We start from the raw sequence: 11,732 nt of genomic DNA, 5'->3' as shown, positions 1-11,732 counted from the left end.
GCGGCCACCCCTCTCAAGACCCCAAAATAGGCGGGTTCAGGAGCCGGAACCGGGCCGGCGGTCGGCGACTGTCACCTGCAGCCCGTGTTTTGAAAGACCCAAGTCGTGTGCCCGCGAGTTTAGTTATTTCAGGCAGGCTTTGTCTCCTGCGTGTACCGCAGCCTTGGATTAAATATGGCGTTAAAAGCTGTGCTGATTTGCCTGTGAGTTAGGGTTGGGGATTACTTGGCTCTGTTACTGACCTTAAGATGTAGCGTCTCTGTATATAACTGACCTCAAATATCTATAAATCTCGCGATTTAGAGCAGGAAGAACTTCAGCAATAACATTATCAAAGTTTTTATTCTCTTGATACTTCAGTCATTTCGCTGAAATTGCAGAATATTCTGCATTGGAAGGGACTCACAAGGATTATTGATGTCCAACTCCTGGCCCTGCCCAGGACATCCCAAGAGTCACACCGTGTGTCTGAGAGCATCGTCCAAAGGCTTCCTGGGCTCTGTCAGGCTGCTGCTGTGACCACATCCCTAGGGAACCTGTTCCAGTGCCCAAACACCCTCTGGGTGAGGAACCTTTTCCTGATGTCCAACCTAAACCTCCCCTGACACAGCTTCATGCTCTTCCCTCCGGTCGGTTTTTTCTGTTCTTTTTTTCTGTTCATAACTTTTCTGTTCATACTGTATTAACCATATCCACTATAGTAAGCACTTAACTTTCATGCTACACTTTGAGGTATCTGCCTCAAATTCCACAATTTTCAAAATGGTGATTTTGCAAGTTTGGTCCTGGCAGGGTCATGGCTTACAGTACTGCCAAGCATTCAGTATCTGACAGCCCAGCCTGCCCTCAGGCTTCCATCCCAGACATCAGATTTCCATCCTGGCCCTGAGGTTTCCATCCTGGCCCTGACAGGCATCTTTGCCTGCCCTTGGCTTTCCATCCTGACCATCAGGTTTACATCCAGCCCTCACAAGCATCTCAGACTCCCTTTGGAGGGTCTGTGGACCAGAGAGGCTTGGCCAGATATCTCCACAGATGGACTGCTGAGCGCTTGCTTACCCAACACACATTTCAGGGTCTCAGGAAAGGATCTTGAAGAATCCAATGACTAATGCAAGACCAGCATGACCAGCACCTTTGACCACTTTACTAGACTTCCACATAGTTTGCATATTGGTTAGATGAGCACCTAATTTTAGTCGATCTAATTACAATCTTGGAAAAAAAATTACACCGTTTTCTTCTTTCTCAGAAGTAGATTTGTTCTTGATTGGTTAATGCAGTGGTACTACAGGCCTTCTTCTTTGACAAAGAGCTAGCAAACAGCAGACTTGAGTGTTACTTGAGCAAATGTGAAGTGCGGGTGATCTTTCTAAATGCATCCAGTTCTACAGGAGTTCTCTTCAGGACACCTGTAGTTGCATAGCTTGTGTAGAGACCTTCCTCTGACCTTATCATATTCCTGCTGCGGAGGCTAAATGTGAAAAATTAGGGTCGTCCAGTTAATTGCCCAGTAAGTGTAGCAGGGGTTAGTTATACTGTCATAGTTTTATTCACAGTTGGGAGTGGTTGGAAAAAAAAGAAGCAAGCAAAAATAAGATCTGTGATGGGACAATTCAACAGTGACTGAAAGGTGTTATCCTGCAGTTTACATCTGTTCAGTCATTATTTGGATGGCTTACCTGAGATACTACAAAAATATTAGGGGAAAAATGCTGTAACTGTTTATATTTTTTGACTCACAGTTCTTAGAATTGCTGTAGTCTTGCTACAAAAATGAAGGCCGATTTATTTATTTTTCAGATCAGCTAAAGTGTTAATGAGTGCTGGCAGCAGTGAAGAAGATCTAGATGACATTATTGATGAAATCTGTAATGACAGCAGCTTTACCAAAACACCTCCGGTGAGTAGGGGTTTGCAGAAATTCAGAACAAATCAGGTTCAACAATGGAAGTAAAAGCACCATAAGCTAAAACTTTTAAAGTAAAACGTGAATGAAAACAAGCTGTAGAATAAACTTGCAAAATAAAACAGAAAGGAAAATGTGGTAATCCTGTAGTGAAGAACAGGAGAGATATACTTACCTAGGTAATAACAGGAAATTAAAGAACACGCTAGTTCAAAATAGAGCATAGTGTCAATGCTCAGAATCACAGAATGGTCGCAGTTGGGAGAGGGACCTCTGGAGATCATCTGGTCCAACCACCTGCTTAAGCAGGACTGCCTAGTGGCAGTTGCCCAGGACTGTGTCCACGTGGCTTTCAGTGATCCCTGAGGATGCAGACTGCAGCCTCTCTAAGTAGCCTGGTCCAGTGTTTGACCACCCTCACAAGTCATAAGGATTTTTCACATGTTTGAGTGGAAATTTGTACTTCAGTTTGCACCCATTGCCTCTCCTGTCAGTGGTCCCACTGAGAGGAATCTGGCTATGTCTTCTTTATTTCTCCCTGACATACCTTCATAAGGTTCTCCTGACCATTGTTTTCTCCAGACTAAACAATTCCAGTTCTCTTAGCTGATACCTGGTTGTCAGATGGTCTAAATCCTTAATGACCTTTATGGTCCTTTCCTGGGCACACTCCATTGTGTCTGTGCCTCTTTTGTGTGGGACATGGTGCTCCAGACATGTCTGTGAGGTCCTGTCTGGAGTAATGTGACCTGTTCTGGTCTCTCAAATACAAGAGAGAGATGAAGCTACTGGAGAACCTCCAGCAAAGGCCCATGGAGATGGTTAAGAGACTGAAATGCCTGTCATATGAGGAGCAGCTGAGAGAGCTGGGACTGTTCAGTCTGGAGAAAAGAAGGTTCCAGGAAGATCTTATCAATGTATGTAAATAGCTGTGGGTAGTAAAGGAGGGCCCAGACTCTCCTCCATAGTGCCCAGTGACAGGACAAGAGGCAATGGGCTTACACTGAAGCACACAAAATACCATCTGTACACAAGAAAACACTTTTCTTACCATGAGGGTGGTTAAACACAGGGACAATCTTCACAGAGAGGTTGTGGAATCTCAGTCTGTGGAGGTGTTCAAAATGCAGCTGGACACAGTCCTTGGCAAGCTGCTGAAACTGACCCTGTTTTGAGCAGGGGAAGGTCCCTTCCAGCTGAAGTGATTCGTGATTCTGTCTCATAAGTGCTGAGTAGAGAGGATGGATCATGTCCCTGGACATGCTGGCAACGCCCCTCCTAATGTATCCCAAGGTACTGTTGCCCCACTGTGCTGCAAGGGCTCACTGCTGGCTCATGGTCAACTTGTTATCGACTGAATTTCCCACTGCCCTCTCTGCAAAGCTGCTTTCTGGCTGGTCAGCCCACATGGTGTTCTGTGCATAAGGATTAGTCCTCCCCTGGGGCGGGAGTTTGCATTTCACCTTAGCTGAACTGGAAGAGATTCTTCTCACCCCATTTCTGGAAGTCATTTGAGGTCCCCCTTAATGGCAGCTGAGTCATCTGATACACCAACCACTGCTCCCCATTTTGTATCCTCTCCAAATGTCTTCTCATTTCACAGCAGGAGATGGAGATGAAGCTGCAATTTACATTCTCAAGACAGTTACAGTGATAGAAGGCATTGAAAATAGATACTCATTTGGGTATCAGCAGTAGAAAATGGTGTTATACTTCGAAACCTCCTGCAGATTCCCTTATTTTCATGAGTGACATTGTTTTTGTTTTGTTTGTCTTTGATTTTTTACAGAGTGGCTAAATCTGAACCAACAAAAAATACTTCTATACATCTGAAGGAGAATTATGCCAGTAAATCTGTATCATTTTATCATTTATATCCCTAGCACTTCCCATTAAGGATACAGAATTTTCATATTCTAGAATTCAAATAAACTCTTCTGTGTGCAGCAAATAAGAAACCTTTCAAAGACTCTGTTTTTTTTGAATAATCTAAGTTCTTGATGGGTTTTAGTGAAACAAAAGCTAAAAAACATCCAGGAAGAAGGTTCTAAATTATAACTGATTTTAAAAGCAAAATCAGTAAAAGGAGGGCATGAAATACTAAGTCTTGATTGTAAAGTCTAAGTGATCATTTGGTGTGGAATTCCTTCAGCCAGAGCTGGAAATTCAGTGTGGGAAGAGAAGCCTTGTTCCTCATTTATCTGTTACTTCAGAGCCTCACAAACTTGAACAAGAAAATCCCCTAAGTCTTAGTCCCCTTCTTCTGTGACTGAGATTTTCTGGCTCCTGCTTATTAAGTAAAACAGAATATTGTGGCTTTGCTGTAATGCTGCATTTTATTCTTTGGTTGTTTTTAAACAGAAATTGAAGTCTAATTCTGCAAGTCTCACACCTGAAACAAATAGTGTTGTTGTACAGGCACATGGGAAAAGGTACGTGAAAAATGTTCTGGCTTGCTGGACATTGCTTGATTATAACTTCTTATCAGGCTGCCAATACTGCTGCTGTTTAATTTGTGTTGACATTTCTTAAGAAGGACATCAAGAAGAGAGGCAGTTTTTTTAAAGAAAAAGCAAAGACAAGCAAGTGATTTCAAAGAATTGTTAATGTGTTTTCATGTGGTCAAAATAATTTATTATAAATTTATTAATTATTTAAGCTATTGAACAACATCTTCCTTTGCCTTACGGGCATACACATTTATCAAATGCTGCAACATGTAGATCCTTGTATATTTGGCACAGAGAGTGTTTGTCATTGAGTTTTTCTTTGAATACTTTGATAATGGGAATTTTAAAATTCTGTAGTTTACAAGCATTTGGATGCTTTGCCTGTATTCAATTTTTTTTATAAATACCATGCTGTTAAACTAGGATAAATATTATACTGCTTTCTCCAACCTGTTTAATATTTTTTAATGAATCCATATAGATGCTGTCCAGTGTACCTGGGTGGAAGCCTTTCACCATCTGGGATAGGAACAAATATTTCAAAAAGGTAGGAAACATGAAAATATATGTGCTACTTGCTTTATCATTATTTTTATTCAGAGCTGTGTTTCTGTGGTGGTACAAAATTCTGCATTTGAACTGGGCAGGACAGCCTTACAGTCATCTAAAAAGTGGCTGCCTGTAACTGCCCTTGAAATCAGCTGGTCCCTTCCAGTCCTCTGTTGTTGACCACCTGACCTTTTGTTTGTTTGAGGTGGTGAAAAATGCTTGCAAATGAGACATGAAACCAAAAATCAGTAACAAGTAGTTAAGGAAATTGCTGCTGTGTTGTTATTTTTCCCTGCCTCTCTTGATCTTTCTGTGTGATGCCAGGTACCTGACATAAATCAGTGGGCTGGTTGAAATCTCCCAGAACCTAAACTGAAAATGGTCAGAGTACTTTGCAATTGCAGCTGAGTTTAGCAGAAGAGATACTTTGATGATTTATCCATAACATCCTTTAGAACATTACTGCATTTCCATGTGGCATTTTTTTGTCAGTAATGGTGCACTCAACACATATTTGAGTGCCCAAGTGTTGTATCAGTGAGGAAGACTAAGGAGAATATATCAAGTGAATATCAGTTTATTTTATGTGTTCAGTGAGGATAGGAGCATGTAAAAATAATACATGAACATATAATTAAATCACATACCATAATTCTGAACATGCCAGAGATCTAAAGGCATTAAGATTAGGTGACATTGCTTCTCGTGTTGGTGAGGGAGTGCTGTACTTTGACCCATTTATAGTGGATGTTATTTTATCAGTCAGCTTCTCTGATTGTTCTTCTTTGTCTAGAGCGTGTGATCAGCTGCGTTGTACTGCTTGTGACTTCCGTGTGTCACTTTTCAATGACTACGTCTGGGATCAGTCCTGTGATTATCTTTTTTTCAGGTGTGTCTGGGGTGGGTATTGTGCTACCATGCTTTGGAGCTCAATAAGAACAGGGAAGATGAAAAGCCCTTAGCACTGCTGTGTCACCTAAAAAGCATGCATGCTGCCTGTTTGGGATCAGGTGGGACTGTCTGGGGAGGGGGAAGCAACACCTCCCAAAATCTGTTTTCATCCATTTCTATCTCTTCTCCCATGACTCTCCCTGTGCTTTTAAAATGAATTCAAGTTTCATGGATGAAAAGGACAGCTTATTGCTGAAATAAGCATGTTAGAGGTTGGACTCTGCCAGCCAGTGCAGGGTATGTACAATGTCAGCAACATGAATACAGGCTGTTCAGCATGTACTTTGCACCTCACCTTCACTCATGCAGATTGTGATGGTTTCAAGGCAGATGTTCTTTTTTCCACTCTCAGGTGTGCTGTCATGTTCAGTGAAAATCAAATAGCTTTATTTCTTAACAGATTTCTTTATTGAAGCAAAGTTTGGTTAAATGGTGGGGTGGGATTTTTTTTTCTGCTTGTATTGTAATGTTTTTTAATTCTTTAAATAGTCTTTGAAGACCCTAAAGTAAGGAGTTCTTATTTCCAGTTTCTCTAAAGCTAATGCCAAGACTTAGTGAAAGATAGTGTAGTAGGCACGTTCCTAATAGACATCAGATTTGCATTCCTCTTATTTTAGTACAGTCTCTGTGTGAGCCTGGTAACTGATGGAAGAGGTGGGTGTGTTCAGAGTATGTGCTTGGAGAGTGATGTGACAGTCAGAGAAGAACATTAATGGAGATACCAGCTCCTTTTCCATTATTTTTCCCGTGTTATATTTTTGGTTATTCCAGTATTTTTCTTCCAGTCTCAAAATTTGCATTTCTTATTGAATACCCTTATTTTTCCCATTATTTAAAGCCATTTTAAAAATACCATGCTGCACTAGTCTCCTAAGATTAGTTTGGTAGTGGAAAAGGTTTAAACGAAAGTGGAATTCTTTTATTTACCCAGAGTCAAAAATTATTTTGCTTCTCACATCTTGAAATTACCGAAAGAAAAAACCACGTGAGCGGCATTAGTATCAGATACCTACAACATTGATTAAAATTTGTAATCTGTAGCAAGATATTTAGCTGTTAATTTTGACAAACCTGAATTTTAGAAAGCAAATTTTAAGGCTAATCGTTTTCCTTCCATCAGTAGGTGTCTGATCTCTTTTTCTAAAAATTCTTCCCTTGATACTTGTTTTGAGTTTTCTTTATTTAATTGGGCTTGTTAATGTTGTTTTTGAGGAATTCAGTGACCAGTGGCCAGGAGGAGGTCATGAGAGCAGCGATAGCTAAAATGCTACATTTTCACTTGGTTTTTTTGAAATAATTTGTTCTTGTCATAGCATGCTGATTTTTCATTTGTTATGGTTCATGGCTCTACAGGAATTATTTCTGGTTTGATGTACAGACTACCCTCTTATGGCCATTTAATTTCAGTCACTTTAGCAATCACCTTGAGTAGCAGTTCCTGATGAAAAATTTAACTCTATCATTTTACCCATTATGCATAGCAATTTTTACAGTAAGTTTGATAAGATAAATGCATTTTTGGGTAATTTTTTTAACACAAGAATTAGCTCTGCTTGGTTTTCTTCACAATTCTTTCTCTGGAGGCTGACTGGAAATCCATAAACCCAACAGATAACATTGTTTACAAAAACATCAGGCTGTAGTTTATCTGAGAACACAGAAACTACACACTGAGACTGCTCTCAGGAAAGGAGTGTTCAAAATAGAATTCAAATATATCCCGAAATTAATTCATGACAGTGGTACTCAGAATTGTCAAAATGTCTTCTGATTTGAAATGGCCTCATTAATATTTTTTCTTTAAAAAAGAATTCAAAACAACCCAGCATGATCCTAAGATGAATTCACTTCTTTGGCAGGAATAACATGCCTGAGCTCAGTAAACTAAGAGCAAAGATGATAAAGAAGAAAGGAGCTCGTGCATACGCTTGTCAGTGCAGCTGGAGATCCATTGATGAATTAACTGACCTTCAAACAGAGCCGCAGCTTCGGTGGGTTTGTGGTAAACATGGAGAATGAAGTCTTCTTGTGTAGGATACCTACCTGTGTGGGAATGGCTCCTAAAATCAATTTGTTTCCTATGCAGTTTTCTGAGAACAGATGGAAAATTGAATACTTAGATCCAGAAATAGATTATAACACCCATATTTCAACCTGAAAACATTTTTTTAAATTTAACTGTCTTGCAAGCGGTGTTGGGAGTTGAATTATTAGGAGAAATAACCAACTTGGAGGCTTTCTGGAGGCTTAATGAAGTTAAAGTTCATATTCAGTAGCGTTAAAGGAAAGAAGGGGAAGTAACAGACCTGGGCATGGGCAAAGCATCTTAAGACTCTTCCTCACATCTAGCAGAGAGCCTTATTTCCCATGTCTGCAGAATCCTGGACTCAAAATGGTGGGTTGGGAAACAACCACGACACACAAGCATGTGAATTTCTGCACAGAAGTGAATCCTGCTCTTCTCCTTTGCTTATAGTTGTTAATGAGCAAGTGGTTGTTTATCTCTTAAAAAATTACTATGGGATCAGCTCTCATCTTAAAGGTTTCAGCACACCCCAAAACTTTACTTGCTTTTACCCGCCAGTAGCCAAAGCTGCAGGTGCTGAATATTTTCTTCCAGTTCCTACTGCTTTCTTCAGAGCACTTTCTGCTGACTAAGGACTTCTACCACAGTGAATTTCTTGAACTTCTCTTCAGCCCTCGCTGAACAAGAGATGAAAAAATTATTGTGCAATTATTAAATGTGCAATTTTTAAATATGCAATTTTAAAGAGATTCTGAAGGGTATGTTACTCTTTTATCAGTATTTTCAGTGGAAAAAGGCTCAGGCTTTTAGAAGTGAGAAAATATATATCCCCACTGATGTTCAAATTCAGATTTTTTTCAGTTTCACTTACTTTTCAGTTCAGCTTCTCTTGAAAAAATGTTTTATTTAGTAAGTGCAACTTTCCTGTTTCAACACACACCCTTCCCTCAGTAACATTGTTACTTGGTGAGTTGTCTTGCTTACAGTCAGTCACTATAGTTCATGAGCTTTTCCTTTTCATTATGTATAAATAACACAGAAGATAGATTTGAGTTTTATGCAGGGGGAGAGGGAGGAAGGAATAACCAGTCCTGTCATTTACTACATTGAGAAGTGTCTCATTATGGGAAGTCTGTCAGTGTTTTTGCTGTGCAGTATGTGTATCTATGCAGATAAATTCAGAATTACTTATTGTGGGCAATTCTAGCTGTACAGAGCCATTTCCTTTTCTCTGAAGTTTTGCTCATGATTCTAATCTGTATATTTGTTCTGTTTCTGAGCCTTTCCAAAATAATTGCATGGTCTTACAGAGGTGATTCCCGTGTCTGTCGCCCTCTAGAAGAGCAGAATTCAGTAGTGATCAGAGGCATCATGCAGTCTGCATCCTGCTTACCTTGTCCTTCCAAGAGTGCTGAGCCTGCAGAGGCCCAGCAGTGTGCCTGGGAAGTCTGGCAGTGCTTCTTTAGCCTCCAGGCTGCTCCTTCCAGTGCACATGCAGCCTTGCTGTAGAGTCAGAGGTGAGCTGGCTTTGGAGAGGTACTACTTGGCATGATGGTGTAGACATATTTATGGCCATATATTGTTTTCAGTGAATTTAGTATTTTGGGCTGAAGTTTCAACTGCTTGAGTCCAAAACTGCTGTTTCAGAACCAGAGACCAGTTGACTACTGCTCAGACAGCTCCTAAAAGAGCTCTGCTTGCCTTTCTGTCCTTTGTGAAGATCCAGCCCTGGGCTGTACGCAGTGAGTTCCTGGGTGTTCTTCAGGTGGGCCCAAGCGACTTTCATGCCTGGAGAACATCAGTGCTAAGAGTAAGAGAAGAACCCAGGGGTAGGTAACAAGATCTGGGGAAGAAGAAACCTGCTTTCCATTCTTCTCGAAGAATGCATTTCAAAAGGTGCTGAATTGCCTTGGCTTTTCTGTTCCAAGGCTATTTGAAACTCATGACCAAGTAGTTCCACAGGGTGTCTTGGCTAGAATTGTACTGGAGCTTGTGTGACAGTGTAGAAACAAGCTGGGCTTGAAACCTGCAAGCTGAAAATGGGGGAAATCCTAATTCCCATCTCAGTTCATGAGACCTAGTCATATGTGACTAGGAAGGGGAGCATGTCTCCTGTACCTGAACACTCCCCTGAAATAATCAGGTTTATTCAAGTGTAATTAACTTGTTTCTGGTTTGTCCAAGGGAAGGTATAAACAGGTACAGAATAGTACTTCTTGTACAGGTTTTTAGAATTTATCATATTTCTAGATTTGAGAATAATTGCTGTGTCACTAGATACAGTTATTTTGTTGGAAGGAGGAACAGTGTTAAGATTTGATTTCCTTTCCTTTGCTTTCTTCAGTTACATGTTACAAACCACTCCAAAGTCCTCAGATGAAAAGAATGTAAAGAAAGGTAAAACTAGAGCTTCAGTGTTCGTTTGGTGAAGGTATTGTCAGATTGTACAAGGTTCTCAAGATGTAGCCCAGACTCTGAGTGATATTTCTGTGTCGGTTATCTGAGATAGCAGGGATTATGTAAAAAATTCTGTTTAAGAATATGTAAAGAATTCTGTTTAAGTATGCAATTCAGCTGTTGTCAAATGGAAGTATTGGAGAACAGTGTTGCTAAGTATAAACATGACCACTGTTTTCCTCCAATTTTTTGCTTTGGAATAATAATACCATTTCCATTTGTGAAATGGGCAAAATGAAAATTTAAGACTTCTATTTTGCTTACTGATATGCTTGGAAATTTTCTAGCCTGTCCCATTAGTCTGCAGCAGATCCCTCAGAAAAACAAAAGCAATGGATGACAAAAATAAAAGCAACAAAAGGATGACAAAATGAGATTCCATCAAATTTTAATATGCTGCTCTGACTTATCTTTCCCTTGTTTTACCTGCAAACTATGGAAGGTGAATATAGCTCAGAAGAGTTATTATTAAGAATTGACCTGCTATTAAAGTTAACTTACAGAAGCATAATAACATTACATATTGTAAGCTCTGCACTGTATTATATCAAATACAGATTTTTTTGTCCAAACACCTATTTTAGTTTTGTATTGAAGATATTCTGCAAATGCTGCCACTTGCTGAAAGACTGCCACTTCTCCTGTTTCCTGACATGTGAGTCTTTGGGTCATGTAACCAGCACATGTGGTAGTCACACAATACAAGAAGTGCTGTGTTGGGAGCTGTGTACACAATTTTTTATTCCTGCCAGGCTCTTTTTTCAAAAGACCTGACATTGTGTCTGTGGTGTGACACCTGATAACTGCAGGCAGGTGGAGTAAAGGAACATCAGGTGCTTCTCATTTGTGAGGGCCACATCTGATGCCTAGGGTTTGGCATGAGTGCTTTGAGAAAGCTTTTCAAATGTCAGCACTTAATAAAATGAAAAGTTGGAACTAATCTGAATTGTGTGTTGTGTGAGTTCTAGTGTACTGTTCCTATCCAAGAGAAGCCTTATAAAAATGATGGTTCTTGTCAGAAGTGTTATGACATGTCCTTAGTTCAAAAGCATTGTCCAGCTCATAAGAAGCAGTAAGTACTGTTGTGTGTGTTTTCTCACATCAGTGGGGATGCAGCAAATAGAGGAGAGTTAAAGCAGCTTTAACATTCTTTACCAGCTAACACGAGGAGAGCACATGAAATTATAGAGAGGTCATAAAGGTGGATGCGTTTGCCACATTTATTGTATGTTTACCGAGGATAAAAGGTGGAGGCAGGTGCTGTACAGGGTGGCAGATAGCTAAACAATTGCAGAGTGGGGTGCTGGTAGCCTGGTGTATCAGTCATGCATTTGCTGTGGTCCACGTGCCCCAGGTCTTGCTGGAAACCCTTCTTAGTACAAAGGAGGAG

The 11,732-nt window shown here is 40.2% G+C and overlaps 1 protein-coding gene across 1 annotated transcript in view; it reads left to right on the top strand.

Moving 5' to 3' along the window:
* C2H8orf37 (chromosome 2 C8orf37 homolog) overlaps positions 1 to 11,282 on the top strand; it is an 11,637-nt gene extending 355 nt beyond the window's left edge. The window contains exons 2-6 of the mRNA XM_038129395.1: positions 1,804 to 1,903; positions 4,271 to 4,341; positions 4,841 to 4,906; positions 5,702 to 5,797; positions 7,719 to 11,282. Coding sequence (XP_037985323.1) covers positions 1,804 to 1,903; positions 4,271 to 4,341; positions 4,841 to 4,906; positions 5,702 to 5,797; positions 7,719 to 7,878 — 493 coding nt within the window. The 3' untranslated portion in view covers positions 7,879 to 11,282. The remainder of the gene's footprint in view (positions 1 to 1,803; positions 1,904 to 4,270; positions 4,342 to 4,840; positions 4,907 to 5,701; positions 5,798 to 7,718) is intronic.
* Positions 11,283 to 11,732: the final 450 nt, after the last annotated feature.

The sequence above is a fragment of the Motacilla alba genome, chromosome 2 (assembly GCF_015832195.1).
Source record: "Motacilla alba alba isolate MOTALB_02 chromosome 2, Motacilla_alba_V1.0_pri, whole genome shotgun sequence".
NCBI classification, from domain to species: Eukaryota; Metazoa; Chordata; class Aves; order Passeriformes; family Motacillidae; genus Motacilla; species Motacilla alba.
The sequence above is the reverse complement of the archived record's forward strand: the minus strand, read 5'-3'. Positions and strand labels throughout refer to the sequence as shown.